Genomic DNA, 26,005 nt, shown 5'->3' with positions numbered 1-26,005 from the left:
ATCTTCAACTGTTAAGTACCCACCGTACCCAAAGTATCCTAAAAATGGGTATTTTTGTAGAGCGGGTATCAAGAAAAGTACTTATGACCAGACCTCTCTCTCTCTGTAAAGGTAAGTTAAAGATTCTTAACCAGTGACATCCGCCAGCGTGATGGTGTGTATCTTAATAAACCGTTCATTTAATTCTGGCATCTATTTTTAGGAGTGCAGTAGATTCTCAAAATCCAAACAATTCACTTACTTTTAGCTTTTAACACAAAATTTGCTAAACTAGAGAATCTTTTTTTTAAAAAAAGAAGCACATTTCCTTTTCAATAGGCTGAACAAGTCCTATCAGCCCCTTCTAGTGACCCCCATGGCTCTTTCCTGAATCTGGAGTTTTTCAGTATGATTTTACAGTGTCTTTATAAAACTGTCTTTACAGGTTGAGTTTCACTAATACTGTATCAATACAGATAAATTTCAGAGTTGGCAGTGTAAGGGAGAACGCAGGACATTAGCAGTAGCAGTGTTGCCAGATCATCTCCTACCAATTAATCTATTCTTAACGAAGCAGATGACAATCCTGTGAGACAGCAGCTTCTTACTGTGACCTACATTCTTCCATTCTAGATGCCTGCATTTGTTGTGCTTTCAAATGCTGTCACACATCCCAAAAAAATAAGACTCAGCGTTGCGGGGATATTTGATTTATGCAAATCAACACTGACTGATACGGGGGACTCAGCTGAATATTCATTTTGGTGACAAATCCAGTACTCTGGTTTATATCCCCCCAAATATCTGGCTTAATCCCCCTCAAACAATAGAGAGCCATTGTTATCCGGCCTGACCTCTTATCTGGGAAAGCCACGTATTGTGAATTCATTCACATCTTCATCGTTTGCAGAGATGGGGGATCCTCACGCCCCACTGCTGCCTCCCCGCCCGCAGCTGCCTCGCCCGAGCTTTCCGAGCAGCCACCAGCCAGCTGAGAGATGACCAGCAATGTTCAGAATTACAAAATTCAGAACTGCCAGAGTGAAGGACACTTCCCTAACTTGAATTTTTTTTTTTTTTTGAAGTGTTCCCATTTCCCTTCAAAGCGGCGGACAAGCTGTAAGCATGCAAGCTTCCTTTGTGCACCAATTTGTTTCAAGGAGGCACATTAAATCTAGGCCAAGACTCCAGCCTTCTAGAGCACCCACATTTTTCTCTCACTACTAGCCTCACTTGAAACCTCCTCAACAACCATCCTTCAGAAATTTATATTAAAATCACAAGGCAACACCTACACGTTAACTCTGGAGTAAATCATCACAGAAGTCAACATTGCTACCAGAAACTCTTTAAGAGCACTTGGGGGCAGTATTTAAAAAAAAAAAAAAATCAAATCACAAGGAGACAAGAGGTGAATTGTCTGTTCTCCATGCACCAGGTTGTGCTCCTCCACTATGCTTGTCACCTGTATTTTAGAAATTAATCATCTTCAGAAACACACCTTGAGATCTTTTGTTCCACTTTACTCCCCTCCAATAGAGAGAAGTCCATTACCTTGCTGTTATGTACTGGGATAACTGCAGACGTAAATCTTTATATTAGCTGGAACACAAACAGTAAGACTTCTTTTTTTTAAAAAAATACAGATTATGTCCATACATTCAGGTCTCAGAAGCCACAAGGCTGTAAGGAAGCAAAGAGTATCAATACATCAAGAATTCCACAAAGCTGCTTCTCCTCAAGTGCCATTGTTCAGATGTTTAACGGACCGATTACAACGTGAAGTGCTGTTCATCCCCCTACCCGGAATGAAAACAGCAAACCCAAATCATCAGAAGGTCAGAAGGGCACTGGTACCATTCCTCACACAGACGTAGTTGAGGTCCCACCTCATGTACCCGCTTGGAAGGTATTTTAAAACAGCACTGCCTCATTCAGCAGCGACTTACCAACAATTCTACATACGGCTCGAGTTCCAGCTCCCCCACCGCAGCTACTACATACATCTAACTACTGACCCGTAAACAAAAAATCGACTAATGAAGGGTGAGAGTAGCAGGCGACTCTTCTGAGAGGCATGGCAGCACCCATTTGCAAACCCAACGCGCTCCAGAGGGGTGTGCTGCTCACCGGGGGCTCGTGTCAGGGATGGCACCGAGAGATGCTGAGCCTCACACAACCCACTATTATCTGCTGCTGCTGCTTCACGAGGGCACCAGGGATACACCCAGGAGCTGCCTGAGGTGCACCCAGAAGGATTACAGAGCCCTGGGAGCAGTGGGGAGGGACTCTGGAGCGCTCGTAGTTTTTTCATCAATCCTCCCGGTCAAAGGGAAGGGGTTTGAAAGGGCCAGTCGATCTGGTGAATCAACAAATGGTTACGGGACCGGTGCCACAGCCAGGGGTTTGACTACTTTGACTGGGACTGGCTTTGAGAAACCTGGGCTGATGCAGGGTCCGCCTGTCTGCCACAGGCTTGCCAAGCTGGTGAAAGGGCTTTAAACTAAAGTTGCCCGGGGAGGGGAACCCCCATCCATCCTACTCCTACCAATTTGATGCCGGTGCCAGCAAGAGATGCCCAGAACCTGGCGAGGGGTCCCAGGGCAGCAGTAGAGCACCTGAGGGGCAGCACACAAAGGAATTCCAGCCAGTAAAAGCTGGCTTCATCGGGGCTCAATTTAAACACCTCTGTGCAAATGCATGTAGCACAGGGAATAAACACGAGGAGCTGGAGATGGGCGCACGCCTGCAGGGCTACGATCTTATTGGCACCAGAGGAAGGATGGCTCCTGTGGCTGGAGTGTTGGGATGGAAGGATACAGGCTCTTTAGGAAGGACAGGCAGGGGAGATGGGGGGGGGGCACGGAGGGTCACCCCCATGTCTAGTGCCCAGCTGGAGAGCAGGGAGACATGCCTGGTGACGGGCGAGGAGCCAACCAAGAGCTTATGGGTCAGGATTAAAGGGAGGGCAGGGACAGGGGATGTTACAGTGGGGGTCTGCTACCGGCCCCCCAACCAGGAAGACAGAGCAGATGAGGCCCTCGACAGACAGATAGAACAGCCTCATGTGCACAAGCCCTGGGACTCATGGGGGACTTCAGCCACCTCGATATCTGTTGGAGGGACAGCACAGCAGGGCATAGGCAGTCCAGGAGGATCCTGGAATGCGCTGATGAGGACTTCCTTCTGCAAGTGATGGAGAAGGTGCTGTACCGGACTTGCTCTCACCAAGGAGCAGCTGGTGGGGAACATGAAGCTCCAGGGAAGCCCTGGCTGAGGTGACCATGAAATAGTGAAGTTCAAGGTCCTTCGGGCAGCAAGGAGGGCACACAGAAAGCTCGCTACCCTGGGCTTCAGGAGAGCAGCCTTTGGCCTCTTCAGGGATCTGCTTGGCAGAGTAGTGTGCGATAAAGCCCTGGAGGGAAGAGGGGCCCAAGAAATCTGCTTGATATTCAAGGATCATCTCCACCAAGCTTAGGAGCAATGCATCCCCACAAAGAGAAAGGCAGGTAGAAACTCCAGGAGGCTGCATGGATGAACAAGGAGCTCTGGGACAAGCTCGACCACAAAAAGGAAGCCTACAGAGGGTGGAAGCAAGGACAGGGAGCCTGGGAGAAATTCAGAGAAACTGTCTGAGCAGCCAGGGATCAGGTTAGGAAGGCCAAACCCCTGATAGAATTAAATCTGGCCAGGGACGTCAAGGGCAACAAGAAAAGGTACGTCCGTGATGAAAGGAAGACTAAGGAAAATGTGGGCCCTCTCTGGAAGGAAAGAGGAGACCCAGTTACCCAGGACATGGAGAAGGCCAAGGTACCCAATGACTTTTTTGCCTCAGTCCTCACCAGCAAGGGCTCCAGCCACACCACCAAAGGGGCAGAAGGCAAAGGTGGGGACTGGGAGAAGGAAGAACCCCCACTGTACTGTAGGAGAAGAGCAGGTCTGAGACCATCTAAGGAACCTGAAGGTGCACAAGGCCATGGGACCCAGTGAGGAAACTGGGAGATGAAGTGGCACAGCCACTATCCGTCATATTTGAGAAGTGGCAGTCCAGTGAAGTTCCCACTGACTGGAAAAAGGGAAACGTAACCCCCATTTTTAAAGAGGGAAATAGAGAGGACCCTGGGAACTATAGGCCAGTCAGTGTCACCTCTGTGCCCAGCAAGATCATGGAGCAGATCCTCCAGGAAACTCTGCTAGGACATATGAAAAATAAGGAGGTGATTGCTGACAGCCAACATGGCTTCACTAAGGGCAAATTGTGCCTGAAATCTGGTGGCCTTCTATGACGGGGTTACAGCAGTGGTGGGTAAGGGAAGACCAACTGATGACATCTACCTGGACTTGTGCAAAGCATCTGACACTGTCCCACACGACATCCTTGTCTCCAAATTGAAGAGACACTGATTGGACAGATGGACCACTCAGTGGATAAGAAATTGGCTGGATGGTCACACTCAAAGAGTTGGGGTCAACAGCTCGATGCCCAAATGGAGAGCAGTGATGAGCAGCGGCCTCAGGGGTTGGGGTTGGCACTGGTGCTGTTTAACATCTTTGTTAAGGGATCGAGGCACCCTCAGCAAGTTCCCCAACACCACCAAGCTGTGTGGTGCAGTGACACACCGGAGGGAAGGGATGTGCCATCCAGAGGGACACGCATGTGCTGGAGAGGTGGGACGTGCCAACCTCATGGAGTTCAACAAGGCCAAGGGCAAGGTTCTGCACATGGGTCAGGGCAATCTCAGGCACAATCCCAAGCTGGGCAGAGAATGAATCATATCATAGAATCACATCACAGAATACCAGGCTGAAAGGGACTTCAAGGATCATCTGGTCCAACTTTTCTTGGATCGAGAGCAGCTCTGCAGAGGACTTAGGGGTGCTGGTGGTGAAAAGCTGGATATGAGCCAGCAACATGCACTGGCAGCCCAGAAAGCCACCCGTGTGCTGGGCTGCACTCAGAGCAGTGTGGGCAGCAGGGCGAGGGGGGGGATTCTCCCCCTCTGCTCCGCTCTCGGGAGACCCCCCTGCAGTGCTGGGTCCAGCTCTGGGGGCACCAACAGCAGAAGGACACAGACCTGCTCGAGCGGGGCCAGAGGAGGCCACGAAGATGCTCAGGGGGCTGGAGCACCCCCCTGTGAGGACAGGCTGAGAGAGTTGGGGGGTTCAGCTGGAGAAGAGAAGGCTCCAGAGAGACCTTAGAGCGGCCTCCCAGGACTGAAAGGGGCTACAGGAAAGGGGGGAGGGACAGGATGAGGGGGAACAGTTTTAAACTGAAAGAGGGGAGATCTAGGTTAGATCTAAGGAAGAAATTGTTCCCTGTGGGGGGGGTGAGGCCCTGGCACAGGTTGCCCAGAGAAGCTGTGGCTGCCCCCTCCCTGGAAGGGTTCAAGGCCAGGTTGGAGGGGGCTTTGGGCAACCTGGGCTAGTGGAAGGTGGCCCTGCCCATGGCAGGGGGTTGGAACTAAATGATCTTTAAAGGTGCCTTCCCACCCAAACCACTCTGTGATTCAATGATTTGCAAAGATTAGTACAAACCACAACTTTTTTGTAAAGTGAAGGTAATGACTCCTCCAAGGGAGGAACTAAGATATACATGAGCTTAAAAACATCAGAGGTGCCTGACTAGAGGTCTGTAGAGAAAGGTGCCTTAAACTAAAGCTAAATCCACAAGAGCTCAAAAAGATCTGGTTTCTAAGAACCTTTCCTTGTGAGGCATCATGTCCTCCTCGGTGTTCAAAGGGAGTGACACCAGCACACACATTTATACCTCAGCAATTCAAGCCACACTTTTGGGTGACTAACAAACACACCACTGGCGATTTAAACCAAGGGAGACGGCTGAGGCTGTACCAAACAGTAACACAGGTTTGTACCTCTGGCAAAGCAAGAGGGGAGGGGACTTTGGGCAAGCTCTACCTGGCAGAGCTATGCCTGCGAACCCTCCCGTGTATGAAACGTTGCACAGCACGCTACGGCCACAGCAGCTGGCGGCAAGGGAAGTTCCCAGGTCAGCCCATGGGCCAAGCGTTCGTGGCATGGTTTTGATCTCAGGGGGTTGATTTGAGAGCTCGCGCTCTCCGTATCAGGGCCTGGGCAAAGTTCAGGAGAAAAGCAGGCCAAGGACCTTTTCTCAATAAAATGGATGCAGGCACTAGGTTCTGGATACCAAGTGACAGCCATTTCCAACAGTAAGAATCCGGCACTTTTAACTTACGCATCAATTCAGCAGACATGTTCGAAGCACCACTGACACCAGTTCTGGGTGCCATTCCCACCAAGCAGACTAGAATTGAGATCCCAGACAAAGATGAAGGTTCGGAGAGTCTCACTGTGGTGCAAGTAACATACCACAGGGACAGAAACCATTTCTCATGCTGGAACCGGTTATAAAGCCTTCTCATCCTCTCCTCCCAGCTGCCTTCACCTCATTTCTAAGCATTAATGCAACATTTGTTGATGTCTAAGAGTACAGGTTAGCCCTCAGTATAGCATGCTGCCCAGAGGGATCCGAGTGGCCACGGAGAGCAAGCAGATCAACCAGTGAGGGTCCCACAGGATCTCTCTTTACTTAACCATATCCCTTTCAGAGAAGGCGTTTCACAAGTCACGTGAAAGTACAGCTCATATCTACATGTTAAAAAAAAAATCTCTACTCAAAGAAAACTAAAGCTTCCTGTTGACACCACCTACACCACTGCTTAGGTCTACGAGACCACGCACAGTTTCAGCACAAGCAGTTACTTCTTCCAGAAAAAAGAAACTTTATAATTTTGTTATTCCGGCAGCTAAACCTTACACAAGGCTCCCACAAACAAAACAAAAGAAAATGAACAAAGGAACTATTTTAGTGATGTTTTATGCATACCAAAAGACAAAAGAGACAATAAGGTTTTTATTCATAAGGTAGCAAAGGGGGGAAAAAAAAAAAAGGGAAAGGAAGCTCTAGCAAGAAACAGTACTTACTGCAGAGTTGTTCCCATGCAGCAATAATCTCTGCTTAGTGTCAGTTAATTCCAGGTTTGAGGGCTGATTTAACTCTGCCGTTGTATCTTTCATTTTCTAATATACTCAAACTTCTGGTGCAGGTAGCAGAGTTCTGCCAGCCACCTCTACCAGCACGTATTTTTAGAGAGGGTGTCACACGAAGCAGCCGTAACCCCCTGTGAATCCCTCTGTCAGCAAAACCCATCGGATCCCACACCTCAAATCATGGCAGGGAAAGGTCTGGATTCCAGAAGGCCAACAGTCCACACACAAATTCACAGCTCAGTGGAATTCTACTCTAAACCACCAAGGATAAGGACTAAGTATGTTCAAGTCCAATTACAGCCAATGAAATCAGTTTTTATGCATGTCTTAGCCTACTTACTCTGTATTTGTTCGCTAGAAAATAAATACGGTATGTGAATCTGCTTTCAGATAAACTGCTTCTATTTATGAAATAGAAAATTTGTCACTACTTGCTGTAACAGTAATTTTGTCCTCAAATTACATAAAAATGAAATTCAAGTTAACACTTATCCTGACTAATTTATACTCAGCAAATTGACAAAACAGATAATGCATAAATCAAGGGATTGAGATTGACTCAGGAAAAGCATTAGCTTTACCCAAGAGGCAGGTACTGTGTCTTGGAGGTCATTAAAAAAGATTCAGCTAGTCAACCTGTTATAAATTGAAGCTCCAGAAGCTCTCTGCCTTCCCAGCTTCCGTAATGGTGTCGTACTGCAGCGCAGAAACTCACATCAGTTACTTCTTGTTTCAGTAATTAAAACTCTTTACTGCTGGAACTACTGAAGAAAGGAAGGAGAGACCATCACTTACGTTTTCAGACAAGACAACCTGCTGGAGCGTACACCCTCAGCTGAACCCGCTGACCTACATTTCACTAGTTTCAGCCACGCTGAAAAACACAAAACACACTCAAACACCCTCACAGGTACCACACAGGGACTGCAAACTTCGAACAGCAAAACTGAGGAGTCAAAGATTCTCCAGTTGCTTCCAAACAGATTTTGATATTTGTTTGCGCGATGCGGTCACTGTCAATATTTGAGAAGCGAAAGCTTGTGATGCTTTAAATGCTTCACACTGTGTCTGAAGTTTCTCAGTCGGTGCAGCTTTATGAGGGCTAGGTCGTTACAGCACTTGGACTTTGTTTTCTCTGTGAAACAGTCTACCAGCTGCCTGCTCCAACCCACTGGAAAGAGCACATGTGCTTGTAAGTGACTACTTATTGCTGGAAAACCAGGCTTCTTCCAGTATAAACAGAAAATATTGCCATTATTTATGAAAGTATCCTAAGTCAAGCTACCCAGACTGTGCCACGGCAGCAGGTTTTGCCACTGTTGGCATTAGACATGCACTGACATTACCACAGCATCCAAGCACTGCAGCCCAAGATGCCACCTGAGAGCATTCCCGCTTGCAAGAGGGCTGGAGATAAGCTGTGACTGGCCCTTCCTGCGTAAAATTTTTAGTACAGAACTGCTGGTTACGGACACACCGATTATTTCCTACGCAGACCCCAAGGAACGGTGCTGTGTCTCGGGTTACAAACAGTATGTTCAGCTTCAAAGCTCCCTTGCTTGTGCTACATTAGTACAATTCAATATGGATTTAACTGGCACTGTCACCACATGATTTAGGATGTTTTCAGTTACTGAGTATCAACTTATACATATAACTCCAACACCTAAGTTTCAGAAAAAGCATTAATTTATTAACCCTTCAGCATCAAGAAACACAGAGACTTCACAGAGTCCAAGCACGGCAGCAGGTACTTCTGTCCAGTTTACTGCAAGGTCTAGGAATCTGTCAGACCATTTCCAGACCTCGAGCTGTATGGCACAGCGTGACCGTGACAGTTCCTCCAACTCCCTGCCCTTGGAAGACATCAAATATTGTAACATCAGATACTTCTACCCAACCTCTAAGTTCTCCAGCAAGTGAGAAGATGAATGGCAGTGCTGTCTAGCTAATTAGCAGGGAAAAAAGCTTGAAGGATGAAAAAAAAAGGCCTACTGCTACAATATTGCCCAGAAACATCACATTTATCAGCAAGTTCTATCACCTTTTTTAGCTATTGCTGATACCTCAACACTCAAACTGAACTCATCGAAAAGAGCCTGAGAAACAAGAATTATGTACCTTTGAAAGGGTGGGAAAAAGTGGAAGAATGTCACACGACACACCTAGAATCAGAAGTTATTGCTACCCCAAAACATTGGCCTCTCCCAAGGCAGCACTGGAGGCTGTAACACTCGTTTGGATGCTTTAGTCTGCTGTATGCTGCAACAAGGTTAGCTACACCTCACCTGTCAGGAGAAAAAAGCCTCCAGCCAGCACCTTGCCAACTCTCAGCTCCGGAGAAGGCGCTACGCCTCCGGATGATGGGAACAGGCGCTCACTTGCAAGGCCACCACGGAGACTCCCGGTTTCGATTCTCATGGAATAACCCCCGAGACCTTTGCACTGAAGGGAGCCAGGAGTGGTCGTGCAGGCAGCCGTCCCGCCTCTAAGGACCTGCTCCAGCTCCCTCCATCCCACACCTATCCTGCAACAAAGCGCCTGACTACGATATTGAAAGGGACTATGCTAGAAAATGACATCAGGATCGACACGGAAGGAACCGAGGTTAAATAAGAGCTTTACCAATAGCCGGACCAGCAGCACCGTAAGTTACAGGGTGAGAAACCACAATGCTGACAGCAACTCTGACCGCAGAGGTGCCTGCTCGGAGTTTGGCAGCAGTGCTGAAGCTCCTGCAAAAGCAAGAGGAGGAGCACCTGAACTTGCTCTGAGCAAGACATCACCATCCTTCTTCATTAGTTGTTTCTTCTCCCTCTTAGGAAACTACTTAGAAGCTCTTTGCGAAGCTGGTGGCCATTATCTAATGCTCTGAAGATCAAGAGGAGACTCCCAGCAGGAATCTCTCCAGCCTGTAGTGCTCTGATGGGCTCCAGCAGCAGCTCTGACATGCACTGGGAATTCAAACCCCCAACCCTGGTCCTGTCCTGGCACCCAGGACCAACAGCGAGCCTAAGGCAGGCTGTGGGGCGCAGAGCTTGTGCTTCTAACACCCCACAGCAGGGCCGTGTCCACTCAGGTTGCCTGGGGTCTCTTCTAGAACTATTTTCATTACCCGAAGGTCAGCAATCCCATCACCTCTCTGCACTGCTGTTACAGCCGCAGACCACCTTCGTCACAATTTCTTCCCCCAATACCCTGGTTGAGTTCTCCCTGTTGTGACTTGCGTCCACTGCTTCTTGTCCTCAGCAGCGCCCTCAGCGAACTGCCCGCGACCCAAACCCAGGCAGCAGCATCCTCCTGGTTCTCTGGCTGGGTCAAAGCCTCAAGCACGCAGGGACACATGCCCCATGGCACATGGCCACCACAGCTGAGCAGATGGCAGGTGGAGTTTCTGAACCCCCTTCCATGCAAACCAGCATTTCTGTTCACCAGTCCTGCTCGCTGAAGTCACAATGAGAAGCACCAGACTTTCCAGAGAACTCACATTTCTGGTCCGTGCTGTCCCAGACATACCAACATTAAGTACAAAATCCAAAGAACCAGCCAGCAGCGATCTTTGTTTTTGCCAGACACTTGAGTAGCTAAAAAAAAAAAATAAAAATTTTGTTGTTTACTGGCAAGATCAAAAAGTTACGTTGAGATGAAAGCATTTCACAGGATGCTTAATGAAACAGAAGCGTTGGTGGGATGCATTTAACCAGCCATTAGACAGCTATATTTAAGCTACACATCCAAGCTTCCTCTAAAGTGACGGAGAGGCACGCGTACGTACTGCCACGCGCAGATGGATGGAGTTCCTTATTTTCCTTTGCCCCACTTATAGCAGGGGCCTAGACAGCTAGCCCTTGCTGACAGTTCAGCTATTAATGAGCTAGTTATGGTAGAGGAATCCCATTTCAGAAAAGGAAGGGAAGAGGATAAGACACAGGCTGCAGCAAGCCTTGGAAGGTGTGAAAATTAAGATTGCTGCCTAAGGAACTGGACACATCTAGATACTGCTACCAACCTTTTCAACTTCTTTTCATTATCAAAGTTTGGACATTTACTGTGGATCTGCAATAGTAAGATAGTTTAAGAAGTGCAATCAAGTTAGTTACCTGCAGGGAAGTCAGCTGCCAGTGAGATTTGGTGGCGAGGAAGAACAGGTAACACGCCTACGGTTGGAAGGGCAGGAGAGATGACACTTGGCACATGAGTACGTCAGACCTCAATACGTTAATTCACATGTCCAGATGCCTGAAGTTAGTAACTGAACATCTGAAGTAAAAGATAAAATCACCTTTACTCTAGAACACTGAAATGCTGGTGAGACCAAGGGAAGACAGAACTATCTCAGAGCAGAATAACTTTTTATTCAGGACCTGGTGCACGCTGTTCAGTGACTGCTGCCATGGAAGAGGTTTGATCTCATCAGCCACAGATGAGACAACCTGACAAGCCCAGCTTTAACAAACCTTCTGACAGCCTCATAAACCAAAGGACAGACAAGGAAGAGGTACTGTACCCTGACCTAAAATGGGTGAACACCTGAAGTTCTCACACTCCTACCCATCTTCGTCTTTTAAGGGTTCTGAAGCTCAGATCTTAGGCCAAGACGGCCTCCCGCTGAGGCCGATATTGATCACAGCCCCATCGGACTGCAGTACTAAAGGAACTGCCAGTATACAAAGCAGCAGCTACACCAGGCCCATGTTATGGGGAAGAGACTGTTTCCAGTGCTCCCCCCAACCCAACAACTGCTTCAGCGTATCTGCTGTCTGTTGGGCTAATCGTTAGTCTGAATATGAAAGAACACCAGTTTGAAATGCATCCTTGAGGAAAAAAGCTGTTCTGGTATGGATGTCAGTGTATATATTCCATACCTAATGGCAACCAAACCCCTCTCAGGATGATTTAAGTCAGGTTTTGGAAATGCAAGGCACAAACGGGGATTTCTCCAGGTTACACAGTATAAAAGAGTCACAATCCCGGGGGGAAAGAAAGCCTTGAGTTGTTTTAGCTACAGAAAAGAACAAAAACATGCAGAGACTTCTAGTTAAACCCACACAAGACTTCTAGTTAAACCCACGCAGAAAAGACAGACCCACACAGTTAAGTTGTACCGAAACACTAAACATTCAAGAAGACTTGCAGCAGCAGCAGCTCTGGCCTCTTTCCTGTTTCCCCAGGGCCAGACAGGGAATTCCCACAGCACCGGGAATTTGACAAGCTTGTTTTTCACAAACCCTTTCTGAGGTACCTTACTCCCTCACAAGGGTTACACAAAATCAGCGCCAGCCGAAACCCTTCTCCACATGTCATCAGAAGGTCACGTAGCAAAACAGGCGCCGGCTGCCACTGTCAGAAGAATCCAGGCAACCTGCTCTCATCCAACATCTTTCCCGGGCATTTCTCAACCCCAGGCAGGATGAAGTTTCCTGGCAGGAGCAGCCCGCTCCCAGTCACCATCCTTCCAGGCGACTCTCCAGCTCTTCCTCTGCTGACAAGCAAGAACACGCTGCCCTTCCACAGCTCCAGAAAGGAGAAGCGCAAGGGCAAGCTGTTGCCACCCCAACGGTGGAAGCAGCCCACACCCTTCTCCCGCCGGCGGCCAGGAGCAGGCATGGTGAGCACAGCCTGCCAAGGCAAAGCCCCCTGACGCGGCACCGCTGGGCTACGGGCAGCAACAGCCGCTTAGCACGACCTAAAAAAACAACCCCTTCAAGTCAGGATTGGTTTTTTTCTATCCCCTGATGAAGTATTTATCAATAGACTGTCAACTGATTCTCTAATTAAATATCAATATTAACTTTAAGGGTAGAAACGATTACGCACTTTCTCAGGATAAAAAGGGGAGTGACAGATTTTCTTTCGAGAGAGGTAAATCAAGAAGCAAGAGGAAATCACTTCTCCGTGCCCCACAGTTGTGCTTATCACTCAACAAGGCACTAAAAAATAGTCCTTGGTTTCTTAAAATGAAGGCTGTATCCCTGCTCAGCAGTTCCTGAGCAAGTTTTCTACCAACATCAACAGGCACTTCATCTGTAAAATTCAAGAGCAGACCATGGGTTATACGGACAGCCCATCACAAGACATGACAGGCCCACACGCCGAATCCGAAACACGCTTTACCCTAAAAAAAAAAAATCTTAGTGACTTCATCCGCTCTTTAGCTTTGCCACTTACTATTGAAGCACCAGTTCAGCCTCCTCCTGGACACAGGTCTGGCTTAACTGGAGCTGCCAACCTCTGCACGCTCCTTCCCATTTGTCTCCACGTCTTCTGATCATACTCAGCGCATTTAGGGAACAGCTGCCTATTAGTTTCAGTTGAACATAAATAGCACGGCAGTGCAAGGACAAACAGAAAAAGGAGCAGCGGGGCTCCGTGCCCTGCGCTGCCACCACACAGGTATGTGCCCAAGTAAGGAGTTCAGCAGCCTTCTCGCCCTTCATCAACTGGTTTTGCCCCCAGGCAGGGAGAGCAGCAGCGCAGGGAGAGGAGCAAGCCCAGTTTAGGGTTTGGTTCACACTGGGGGCAGGAAGGAGGGAACACTAGATACCGGCGCTGCTGCAAGCGCTTTGTGTCGTGGAACTGCAATCCTAAAAGTGAACTTTCAGCACAAGTGCCACCTATTCCAGTGTTTCCATGTCCCCAGATGCCCTATGCACTCTGCCAGGCCAGATTTATACGGTAACTTAAGAAGCCAGATCAGGGAACCGATGCAGCTCGGTTGAAAAAAATAGCTATGTTTAAAAAAGTTTCCAGCCAGCTCAGTTCCTCAGCTCTTCACCATACAGCCCTCCGCACGCTTCTCATCAGCGCTGCGAGGCATGCACAAGCAAAACTGCTGCTAGATTAACAAAACCCAAACCACCCTCAATCATACCGTAAGCCCAATTCACTCTGGAACCCTTCTCCTGGGCGTCCCAGCAGACAGAGGTGAGGAGAACCATGCTCTCCAGGCCAAAAAATACTCGTTCCACCTCTGGCAACCAAGAGCTGAGGGGATTCCCAAGCTCGAGGCCGCATGCAAAGCGTCACATCCAACAGCCACCGATGGATCCACTTCAATGTTCTACTTTCATTCTGAACCCATGTATATTTTCCCTTCCAAAACTTCCCATGACAGCAAGTTTTACACATCAATTACCTCTATGTAGAAACATTTTTTGCATCTCTTGCTGCCTGATGATTTCCAGCATGGAAACAACTGCACAGGAGTTGGGGTGGGGGTTTTTTTTGTTGGGGCGCTGGTTTGTTGGTTTGTTTTTTTTTCTAATTCACATGCTCCATGCCAGGAGTCAAATACGGACTGAATCCACAGCCTGGGCACAACATACACAAAACTCAAAGTCGTTTGCTGCTCCTACAAGCCGACAAACTATAGATTTGAGACAAAAAAGGAATATAAGGAAAAAGCAAGCCAGTACTTTCAACTGCTGTAGTAACACTCTTTTTTTGGGCACCAGAAACCACTTGTTTTTCCAACTTCATTGCACCCATCATACGGTTAAAAAGCGTCTTCACAATTCAAAATGTAATTTCCACTTAGTTTGTTTTCCCCCAATTGACCAAGTTTCTCCCCATTCTCTACCTGGGACTCCTTCCTTCCCAATATTAATACAGCACAAGCACAGGCAAACAAATCCTCACAAGACATAGGAAGAAACTTGCTATATTTACTATTTTTGATATCTGAGGACTTATTTTAAAAGCGTTTCACTGCTTTAATGTACCAATATGGAATGATTCCAAAGGAAGTGCTTAGCAACTCAAAATCACTTCTAATAAAGGGATAAGAAATTTTTAAAAAAAATGAGAAAAGACTGATTTCATCAGAAAGTATTTCTCACGTACCTCTGCATTTAAAACAAGTTTTGCACACTCCTAGCACAGCTTTGGCATCAAGACCTTGCTGCGTTCAGAATAAAATATGGGGTGATCAAACTTCAAAAAAAAAAAAAAATCATACTGCTTTTTCTCCCTCTCTCTGGGTTTGTAGAGTTGCAGTCAATGTGAGTAAAGACCAGGAACAGAGAACACAAGTGCATCTTCAGGATGGGTTCAGAGCCATGAAAGCTTTACCTAAACCAGCAGCATTTAGAGGGAATCTCACCATGATTACATACACTTTGTTCTGTTGAGCATGTTACTCAAGGTAGTCAGATTCCACGGGAAAACCTTTTTTTGTGACTCACCTTCATTTGCATTTTTACTTAGTCAGACAATAGCAATTATACGCTTGAGTTCAGTTTTGACATTCAAATTCCAAGACAGACACAGCCCTGCAAGAGCAGCCCTCTCTACCTGCCTGTGCCCAGGCAAAGGCTGACCCGGAGCAGCTTCACAGAGCGTGCCCGCAGAGCTCCGACACATCATCTGCTGAGGGTTCACTTCAAGCTGTCATCAACTTGCCAGGCTGCGTGCCCATACAAACATTACTAAAGAAAATTTAAGATCTCAAGTATACGTTGACTGGAAGCTACTTACACTAACGTTTTTAATACTGAAAATACAGAAAATCTGCTGGCAGCATGAGTGGCAGATTTACTAAAATTAGTAGCGTTTGGGGAAAGGGAAGACCAGGCAGCAGTCTAAGAGAGGCCTCCAGTACTCAGTGCTCAGGAGCACCAGGGAGCAACACCACTGCCCAGAGGAACAGCTACCACCGACAGACGTGGCCCAACTGTTGAGTATCCATAGAGCACAACTGAAAAGTCACCTCCACAATCTCTCAGAAAAAGATACCATAAAAATGATTTTTGCTCCAGAGCATTACTGAAGAGTTATTAAAATTAAAAACTGTTTGCGATAGACTAAGTCTTCTACAATTTATTCCCTTTCTACCCGAAAACAGCAACATAGCATTTGAGGACAAGGCCCCTGCTCTCTCCAGGGAGGTTACAATGACTTAGGGATTCTTGCAGAAGTGCCATCTGGATTATTTATAGCACCTCTAGACAGGGTAATGAAATCATTCACACATGCACCTCATCACATCCAAAAGCTTAACTGCTCTTTTAGCAGGAAATATTAGATTGGAGTGATTAAAAGTCAAATGTTAAAGAGAGTATACCGAATTACACATATAGTAAATTATATCCAAACTGCCATTACAGACTGTGCTTAATCAGTCCTTAAAATGTGTAAAGATGGAAGTGAATCTAAGTTACCAGTGTGAAGTGGAAATGCATTATTATTGTACCTTCACTTACATATGCAAACAAGCTTTTGCTTTTATAGAATTAAAACGCTTCCCCCCACTCTTCTTTTATATACACAGGCTAGTTTCAATATTCTCCAAGACCCATCTTTCCCGATAAAGATTAGAAAGACTGGACCAGTACCTGCTCACAGCCACCAGTACTGCTGTATATTTTACATACTCGACTATCTCAGGCTCTTGGTGGAGCTCAGTGTAAACACAAAAGCATGAATCAGAGCTAACAAGCTACCGGGTATTACATTTTTAAACATAAGGAGAGATTCAGCCAATAAGCCAATCACCTCCAACGTCATCTACTGTGTACACAAGTACTTTGGAAATAGTATTTCCTTGTTGCTACAGGTCAAAGACTCCGCCTGAAGTTTTTCCTGAAACTTTCCTCTTTGGGCTGCAAAACCAGCCCAAGTGGTGCAGCTAATGCAGGGGGATTTATCACAGCAAGTACCACCGGGCAAAGCACCTTTCCTGGACTGTCACTGCTGCAGCAGAGGAAAACCTGAGAAAGTCTAAAAACTGTAGTCACTGGTGGTAATTGGAGATAACATGTTTTTAGACAGATCACTCAATCCACTTTGTTGTAATTATGTGGAGAACTAAGCGGACAGGTGTTTTAACCCAGTTCAAGATTGTTTCCCTCATGGACCAGCTGCTTTTTAAAAGGTGCTAATGTAGTCTCCCTTTCAACTGACACTGCGTGCACAGGACACTGTCCCACCAGGCTTCCTCCTTAAGCAATTACTGAAGAACTAAGGAAACAACACATTTAAGTCATCTTTGGGCAGTAAAGCACTCGGAATTCAGCACCACACAGAAAAAAAATCTATTTGTACCCCAAAAACCTGCTGAATTCCACCGTGAAGACACAAGTCTGACCCACTCTGACACGCCAACCAGTCATCAAGCAGCATTCACAGCTACGCCTGGGTGTTTAGTCCAGAATTTAGGAAATAAAACTTGTTTGCCCTCCAGTGTACATGCACTACAAACAGTTTATGTACTCCAGCAATAAATACCTACTGGTCTAAATTTCTGACTGTGCAGAAACACTTCCAAACTCTGCACATGCACACTTGCTACTAAACCTGATGATACTCTGCTTGAACACTCAGAATTGCAGAGTTCGATCAAGAACTAATTACTAAATTACTAACTATTATACATCTCTAAAAGCACAAGCTCTCTGGAGCAAGAGCCACCACATACCCGCTGACCTCTTAACTAAGACGTTGACTATTTTTAACTTTGAGAATTGAAATAAACCTTCCCAGCAAACTCAGAAAGCAACAAGCGCCATGTGATCCAGGCGAGAATTTGCCAAGCAGCGCAGAATTACACTGAGGCCACAGCAGCAAAACAAATACAGTCAAGGTACGTGATGTTAAGAGACAAGATGAAGTGACTGTCACACACACCTCCCCCCAAAACAATTAAGCAAAACCCTGAGGCCCAAAGAGCTTTTAGGCAACAACTGTGCCTTGACACTTAGCTGTCCCCCAAATATACTTTTCCAATGACCCAAGGCTTGCTTAAGAGTGTCTTTTTACATCTTGTAGCCTGAGCTGCAATTTTTAGGGTGACGTTTCGACACCGATGAGGAAGTACACAGCAGCGTCCTTACACCTAGCACTAAGATTTACACTGATACTCCATGTTGTCCCACCCTCGGTGAACAGCTGCACAGCCAAACATTCAAGGGATTTATGTCAAGCACAAAAAGCCAGATCCAATTCAAACCCCTCCAAAAAAAAAAGATTTGTTTTCCAGATGTGTGGTAGGTATCTGCACACATTACACGGCCAGGTACTGCAAGACAGAATGGAAGCATGAATTCTCTTAAATTGCCAGAGTCGGTCACCAAGAGGGTAAGAAGCTGCTGACCTGAACTCTTCATCTGCAAAACAAGACGGTGTTCAGGAGAAGACAAACAAAACTCTCTGATAAACCTAGGGAGAAAGGACATTAGGTACACGGCCTGTCTCACGGCACAGATTACACGGAAAGGGGAAAGCCTGCAAAAATACACAGCTCTCCTTCACGATGTCAAAGAAACTACCTCAGTCAGGAGCTTCACGCCGCATCAGCTTTGCCAGAAGCCCGGCGGCTCGCTCACAAACGAGGGAAGGACAGCTTTGTTGGGTGAGAAAACAGACCCCACCCACAAGTGGAATCATTTCTGCTAAGCCACATCAATAGCGGCGAAGAGACCGCGCAGGGATGGCAACCCCACCGCCCTCCTGCGTGCACGGGGCTGGAGATCAGGCGCTGAGGGAAGGAGCCAGGTGGGCTCCGGCTGTTCGCTGGCGGAGAGGGTGGGGGACACGCTGCCAACGCTGCCCCCAAGGGAGGGGAAGAGAGGGTCGCTCAGGGTCACCGACAGCCGAGAAAACTGCTGCGCTCAACTGCGGAGAGAAACCAAACGATCCCTCCCTGCAGCAGGGGCAAAGCCGGTGTCGGGTGTGACCAGGGAGGCCGGCTCGCCGAGGATTTCACATCGACAGCGAGAGCAGAGAGGAGAAAGGGTGGGGACAGGGGGTCCCCGGGGACCCGCGGGGACCCTTCGCCTGACACAAGAGCAGAAAACATGCCCGAAAGCTGCGAGGCAAGGCAGAGAGCAGGGCCGTGCCCCCCCGGGAGGGCTGCAGGAACCCCCCACAGCAGGAACGGGGCGGCGGGGGAGGCCGGGCCGAGAAGGTGCGGACCCCCGGGGGAGCGGGGCGCAGGGCGGGGGGGGAGGCACTGACCGATGGTGGAGATGAAGGTGGTGTTGAAGGCATCGTCGGAGAAGCGGAAGAGCACGCAGGTCTTGCCGACCCCCGAGTCCCCGATGAGGAGCAGCTTGAAGAGCAGGTCGTAGGTTTTCTTCGCCATGGGGAGGCGCGGCGGCCGCCGCCGCCCGCTCCGGCCCCCTGCTCGCCCCCCCCGCCGCCGCCCTCGTTTACCGGGCGCTTCCGCCGCGCGTCCGCCCGCCCACCCCGGCCGGCAGCACCGGCCGCACCGCTCTGGAGGGCGGCGGCTAAAGAGGAGGAGGAGGAGGAGGAGGGGGCCCACAAAATGGCTTCCTGTCGCGGGGCGGCCCCGGCGCCTGGCGCGCTTCCCCCCGCCGCCACGGGCCCGCTGCTCCTCACGGGGAGGCGGCGGCGGCGCCCGCCCTCATAACCCCTCGGCTCGGCTCGGCCCGGCCCGGTTCCCCCGGACGGCGGCGGCGACCGCAGCGGCTCCTCACAGGCGCTGCCGAGGCTGCGCGCGCCGCTCGGTAACCGCGCAGGCCTACGGGGGGGGTGGGGGGGGGTGGGGGGCGCGCAGGGCCTGACGTCAGCGCGCACCGCCTGACGTCAGCACGCACGCAGCGCACGCACTGCTCGCGGCAACAGGGCTGCGAAGGGGGGGCGGGAAAGGGGGCGGGGCGGCGCGCGCGGCCCGCCGTGGTGACGTCACCCGCGGCCGCGCGCCGGGGGCGGGGCCTGAAAGGGCTGGGAGGGGAGGGGGCGTGGCCCCGCCTTCCCACCTGCGTGCCGGCCGGCCGCCGGCGGAAGTCCCGCCTCCCCTGCTTGTTCTCATTGGGTAGGCTCGCCTTTCAGTCTCGCCTCCACCCCGCCCTCTGTGGTGACGTCACGGCGGGGCAGGGGCGTGAGCGCGACCCTCGGTGGCGGGGGGGCGGCGGGCAAGAGGTCGCCCCCTGGCGGCGGGAGGCGGTGTCGGGCCCTCACAGGGACCCGGCCGGCCCCGATGTGTCCCCCCCGCCCCCGTGAGAGGCCCTGGGCCCGGCGCCCCTTCCGCGGTGTCCCCACCTTGGGGACCCTCCGCTGCAGGCCCGGGAGCCGCCAGCTCCGGCCGAGCCTCACCGGGCTGCCTGCGGGCCCAGGCTGCAGCCAGCGGGCCGTCACGCAGGGCCTGGGCGCCTCCCGGGGAAGGCACAGCCCCACAGCGGCCACCGAGAGCTGGGCTGAGCACCGAGGCACAAGAGCCCAGAGGGACACCCCGGTCCAGAAATGGGGAGCCAAAACCAGACGAGTGGACGGGCTGGAAGCAGGGGACTCGAGGACACGGGCAACGCGGGGAGCCCACATCCCTCCTGCGACCCTGCAGCTACCTGGGCGCTCAGGGCATTAGTCGCAGCTCCTGCTTGGATGGGAGAGCGAACCCCCCCTGCGGTGAGAGCCAAGCTGCAGGGTCACCGCCGAAGCCCCTTGGAAGTGCCCCATCACGGGGGGCTGCCGGACACCCCGTTGCTCCAACGTGGGGAGGAGCAGCCCTTGGCAAACAAGCGAGTGGCTCGCACGCCTTCGAAACCCAGCCGTCCCGCGGCGCCATCCAGCACGCTGCCAGCTGCAGCTCGCTTACATAATTAAACCTTCTGCGAACGGTAATTTCCCGCTGTTCGCGGGGTGAGTTACCTCCAAAGGTTTAATACGAGTCGTACCCCTCCCACCCTGCCCCTCCCAAAGCGGCTTAGCACGTCTCTGAAGACAGACGCTGGGGTGTTTTTCCCTTTGTATTTTGATTTCTTAGCCTTGCCGGCTCCCGCTTGCCGACACGCTTCCCCCGCCGTGCGTGGGGTACAAGCCTCTGGCCCAAGAAACCTTCAGCTCTCACAGCGGGTTCTCTCCAGGAGCTGACACAGCAGATGAGGCAGGAGTTTGCGGCTTCACAAAGAAGGTTTATTTTTAGCGCTCGGCTAGATCAGTTTAAGGGCACTGTATGAAACGCTTCCTGTCTACAACTGAGCAGAGAAGAAGGAAAAACGCCCGTATTCACGTCGAGCTCGGCGGCTAAGGCACCGCCACAGCTACTGACGGGGGACCCAGGCGGCTTCCAGTCACCCCCCCAAGGGTTTATCAGCACAAGCGCATCAGTAGATGTTTGCGCCGCTGTTTACAACAACCTTTTGTCCTAGAAAGTTTTTTCATGGACTTCAAAGAAGTTTATCTTTTAGGATCCTAGAGAGGAAGCAATACGAAATCTCGCACATCCCACTGCAAACAAGATAAAGTGTTTTCTGTCTGATGTCTAAGACTGGCCCTGATGCTAAATGTCACCCCCCGAGGGAACTGATCCTGCAAGAGAAACCCCACCAACGACAAGGACATCCTTGCTTTTGGTTGCTTGCTGAGTCCTGGTCAGGAGACCATCACCGCGGCGCTGGTAGCTTTGGGGATGTCCAGTGAAAGGTTCTCACAGCTCTCCCCACCACGTCCTCCCAAAGCTCCTCTGCCCTGATCTCAGGAGGACACTGATCCGATGGGACGAGGGGTCATGACCAAATCAGGAGGAACAGGGTGGAACGGCAGAGCCAGCAGGACCCGGCAGCCTCTTCCCGGCTGTCAGAAACAGCTGAGCAGCAGTGGGGGGGGGGGGGGGGCGTGTTGCAACACCACTCGCCCTCCAGCCTCACCGTGAGGAAGGGAAAAGCGAATCGCTGAGTTGTGCAACAGCACTGAAGTTTGGGGAGGTTTGCTCGAGGAGAGCAGCAACGCGCTGGTTACTCCAATCCTCTGACAAAGCGGGGCCCAGCCCTTGGCATGTGCGGGGATGGAAGGGATCTTTGTCACCCAGGAGGCAGCAGCCGCGAACAAGCAGCTTTGTTTTCTCCAGCTCCTCCCCCAGGCAAGGACAGGGCCTGCGTGGCTCGGCCACAGGCCCAGGTCGGGCCAGCTGAGGAGGTTTTGGCCCCACCGTTTCTGGTTCCTCGCCTGGAGGGGTGATCTCCCTGGAACCCTCCAGCGCAGACCCTCGGTTACCTCCAGCTCCCCCCACTTCAGGAACGGCTGGAACCCAAGATTTGTGTGAGGACAAGAGGCCCAAGGGTGCCGGCGGGAGCAGCCCCAGGTGCTCAGGGCGTTGTCTGAGGAGGAACAGAAAAGGGGTTGAAGTTCCTCCTCCTGCTGCCATACAACACCGATCCTCTGAGCGTGGTCCGTGCTGCAAGTACCCGGGGCCAGACCAGGAGCTCTGAACTCCAGCCACCCCCCCGCCTGTAGGCATCAAGCTGCCTCTTTAATTTTGCTGTTGTCATCGAGGCAGGGGAACTCAGTTAGATACCAAACTATACCCGGGAGCTGGGTAAATCTTTTGAGATGCCCCTGGAGAACCCAATGTAAGAAATAAGCTTTGTCAGAAAGATGAATTCCTGAGGAGGGGAAGTAAAAGCGATGCAAGGGGGGCTCCCCCGCGCTGCTTTTCTCTTTTGCAGATACTTGCATATGTGGCATTAGGTCTTACGAGCCCTCCTGCCTCCAGCTGATCCACACGGCCGGCCCGAGCAGCTTCCGAAAAGGCCATTTTGCCAGCAGCAGGACGGGCTGGTGGTTGGAGCAGCTCCTGCCACTGCTGCTGGTGGGGCCGGGCTTTCACCACATCGCATCCCACATCTCTGCCTCCAGGCAGGGCCACAATGGACAGCCAGAAAATAAGAGGAACAAGAAAGGCAGCTCCATGTCCCTGAAACGGCGATCGTCTCCCCCATTTTCTGTTCACTCCCTCAAGAGGCCGCCCCTCGATGAGTGGGTTCAGTTTTGGGCCCCTCACTCCAAAAAGGCCATTGAATGACTCGAGCGTGTCCAGAGAAGGGCAACGGAGCTGGTGCAGGGTCTGGAGCACAGGTCTGATGGGGAGCGGCTGAGGGAACTGGGGGGGTTTAGTCTGGAGAAGAGGAGGCTGAGGGGAGACCTCATGGCCCTCTACAGCTACCTGAAAGGAGGGTGCAGAGAGGGGGGATGAGTCTCTTGAGCCAAGGAACCAGCGCCAGGACAAGAGGGAATGGCCTCAAGCTGCGCCAGGGCAGGGTCAGACTGGCTCTTAGGAAGGATTTCTTTGCAGAAGGGGCTGTTGGGCGTTGGAATGGGCTGCCCAGGGCAGGGGGGGAGTCCCCATCCCTGGAGGGGTTGAAGAGTCGGGTTGACCCAGTGCTGAGGGATCTGGTGGAGTTGGGAACGGTCAGGGTGAGGTTCAGGGTTGGACTGGAGGAGCTTCAAGGGCTTTTCCAACTGAGATGATTCTGGGATACTGTGATTTTGAGGGGGACACCCCAGCCCCTCCTCGCAGGGGGAAGGACATGGCAGGAGTGGCTGCTGGGTGTCACAAAGGGGGCTCTCCCCAGCACGTGATGTCACAAAGGGGGCTTCAGCCACCCCGTGAGGTCACAAAGGGGCTCCGCCCACCTGCCCCAAAATAAAAGGCCGCAGCCGCACTGGGCCCACAATCATGGCGTGTGGCAACGGGCCCACCTCGGCCGAGATGCTGCCGCTAGTGATGCTCATCCTGCTGTTCCTCCTGGTTGGCGCCATGTTGGCGGCCTACTGGTTATGGGTAGGTGACGGGTGCACCGCGCTGCGCCGGGGGGTGGGATGGCGTGGGGTGGGGTGGGGGGCTGTGCTGTGGGGTGGTGTAGGGTGGTGTGGGGTGCTGTGGGGGGGCTGTGCTGTGGGCCTGGGAGGTGCTCCCGTCTCACCCAGCTCTTGTGGTCCTGCAGAGGAAGAGGCAGGAGACAAAACGATGGATGACAGTGGAAGCTGAGCTGGAGAACCTGAGGAGTGAGCGGCCCTGGCACCAAGCAGACTGGAAATGGCATGGCATGGCACCGTGTGGCACGGCATGGCCCAACTGCACAGCACACGGCACGGCGTGGGACGGCATCATGGTGCAACACAGCATGGTGTGGCACGGCGTGGGACAGCATCATGGTGCAACACTGCATGGCACGGCAAAGCATGATGGCATAGTATGGCAGAGCATGACATGCCACAGAATGTCATGGGAGGCTACAACACAGCATGGCATGGAATGGCATGGCACGGCGTGGGAACCCATGGCATGGCATGACACGGCCGAACATGGTGCAGCAGGGCACGGCACGGGGTATCCGTGCAGACAGTTGGTTTTTTCGACCTGGCCCCAAGCACCCTGCAAACCTCATGGCAGGCCTGAGCTCGCTCTGTTGGCTTCCTCGGAGGCTTCTCTACCGAAGCACAGAGGAAGGAAGGAGCCCGCACCAAGCCTGGAGACATGGTGAGTGCTGGGGGAGACCCCCAGATCCTGCCCCAGACCCTCAGCCCGTGCCCTGCCCACGCCGGGCAGCCCTGCCCGTCCTGCCGGAGGGGCCGGGGTGCAGCAGGTTCACCTCCCTCTCCTCCTCTGCAGTGACAGCGCGAAGGCACCGAGCATGGAGCGCCTGTGCCCACTACCCCGGATATCGTCCCTGAGCTCCCTCTCGACGAGCAGCTCCAGTTCCGTGGACACCCTCTGCTCCTTCCCGGAGCCCTGCCCCGGTGCCATGGCGGAGCTGGCGGCGCAAAAGCGCTCAGGACCCGCCCAGTCCCCGGAGGAAGATGAGGGGCTGGTGGAGAGCCTGGGAGCAGCCCTGGGCCAGGACCCCCCACTGGAACAGTCAGCAGGGACCAGGCAAGAGCAGGTCCCTGGGGATGAGGGGGACAAGGCGCAGACACCCAGGGATGTGGAGCCGGCCCCCGGCAGTCCCCACGCCCGCCTGCGGACGCTGGTGATCGAAATATGGCTGCGGAGCAATGGAGCGGAGCTGCCGGTGCCGCACATGGACACCGACAGGGCTGAGGATGGGGACAAGGAGACAAGGATTCCGAACGTGGAGTCCTTGGAGATGGACAGGAGCAGCCCCGTGAAGTCGGGCAGCAGCAGCCCCGTGAGCCTGGGCAGCACCATCGCGGCGGCTCCGGGCAGGAGCAGCCCAGCGGAGCCCAGTCCCCAGCAGCGGGTGCCCGCGGGCAGGACGCGTGGCCGGGCGTGGGAGGGCTGTGCCCAGCTCTGCAGGGGTACCAAGGCCTGGTGGCAACGGCGCTGCCAGTCCTGCCGCAGGCGCTTCCGCAAGCCCCCGAGGCAACACCAATGCTGATTCCAGCGGGCAGCCCGGAGACAGCAGATGGGGGTGAGGGCTGGGAAAGTCCCTGTGGTGACTCCACCTGAAATGTAAAAAAATTAAAGTATCTTGTCTCCATCCCTGGTGCCGTGGTTCTTCACCCAGCCCTTGATGCGCCTTCTCCCCCGTCCCTTTGCCAAACCTCCCCTTTGGGTCCCTTGCTGACCCCCCCGGCGGCTCCGCCGGGTCTCCCCCAGGTCCTGGCTCCCAGCTCCCCCGGGCTTTGTCCCCTCTGTCCGGCCCCGCGTCCGTAAGCACCACGACGGGGACGTTTGCTTGGCCCAGAGCTGCTCCTGCCAGAGCAGGCAGGGACTGTGCCTGCCTGCACCCTGCCTCCTGCCTCCTGCCCCCCTCCAGAGCCCGGGGGCTGCGGGGCACCAACTGCAGTAACAGGGTGACTGGACAGCTCAGCTCATTGGCTCTTTTCACCTGAAACAAAGAAATTCACTCAACAGTCAAGTTCTTCCCTGTCAAGCAGATATTCTTTATCAGCAGCGCTGGGGTGGCCCTGGGGATTCTCCACCATACGGGCTCCCAAGAAGGAGTAAGGGACATCGCTTTACAGACACACGCATTGTAGATATTCATTAGATTTCCTAGAAAGGGGTGTCTTATGATAAGGAGTTCCCGGAATTCATTTACGCAGTCCCAGCACGTGTAGTGAAAATAGGGTGAGGGTCTTTGCTGGTCGAGGGAAGAAGTAAGCAGTCTTCTTCACGCTGGTCGCCAGCTGACCCTCTGTCCAGAGCGAGCGCTGTGAAGTAAAGTGCAGGTGCCTCCTTCCTAAATCAGCAGAATCATCCTCCTACAATAGGGTCTCTGTGTCTCTTTCTTCGAGCTCCCCCTTATCTTACTTTTCCCATTCCAGGAGTTGCCCAGGTGCCCACTGAATGGAATGG

The 26,005-nt window shown here is 51.9% G+C and overlaps 2 protein-coding genes across 4 annotated transcripts in view; one reads left to right on the top strand and one right to left on the bottom strand.

Moving 5' to 3' along the window:
* Window positions 1–19,483, bottom strand: part of RAB10 (RAB10, member RAS oncogene family) — a 51,468-nt gene extending 31,985 nt beyond the window's left edge. The window contains exon 1 of the mRNA XM_074861209.1: window positions 18,961–19,483. Coding sequence (XP_074717310.1) covers window positions 18,961–19,087 — 127 coding nt within the window. The 5' untranslated portion in view covers window positions 19,088–19,483. The remainder of the gene's footprint in view (window positions 1–18,960) is intronic.
* Window positions 1–25,182, top strand: part of LOC141940407 (uncharacterized) — a 208,476-nt gene extending 183,294 nt beyond the window's left edge. Inside the window, exons 1-3 of one of the 3 annotated variants that reach the window (XM_074861232.1) lie at window positions 19,857–22,818; window positions 23,688–24,223; window positions 24,356–25,182. In XM_074861232.1, the coding sequence (XP_074717333.1) occupies window positions 22,762–22,818; window positions 23,688–24,223; window positions 24,356–25,082 (1,320 nt within the window). In that variant the 5' untranslated portion in view covers window positions 19,857–22,761 and the 3' untranslated portion in view covers window positions 25,083–25,182. Of the gene's footprint in view, window positions 1–19,856; window positions 22,819–23,098; window positions 23,525–23,687; window positions 24,224–24,355 lie in introns of those variants that run through there. The other 2 variants (XM_074861230.1, XM_074861231.1) reach the window with 2 other exon arrangements.
* The last annotated feature ends 823 nt before the right edge of the window (window positions 25,183–26,005 follow it).

Source organism: Strix uralensis, chromosome 3 (assembly GCF_047716275.1).
Source record: "Strix uralensis isolate ZFMK-TIS-50842 chromosome 3, bStrUra1, whole genome shotgun sequence".
NCBI classification, from domain to species: Eukaryota; Metazoa; Chordata; class Aves; order Strigiformes; family Strigidae; genus Strix; species Strix uralensis.
Note: the sequence above shows the minus strand (reverse complement) of the source record. Positions and strands in the feature narration are given on the sequence as shown.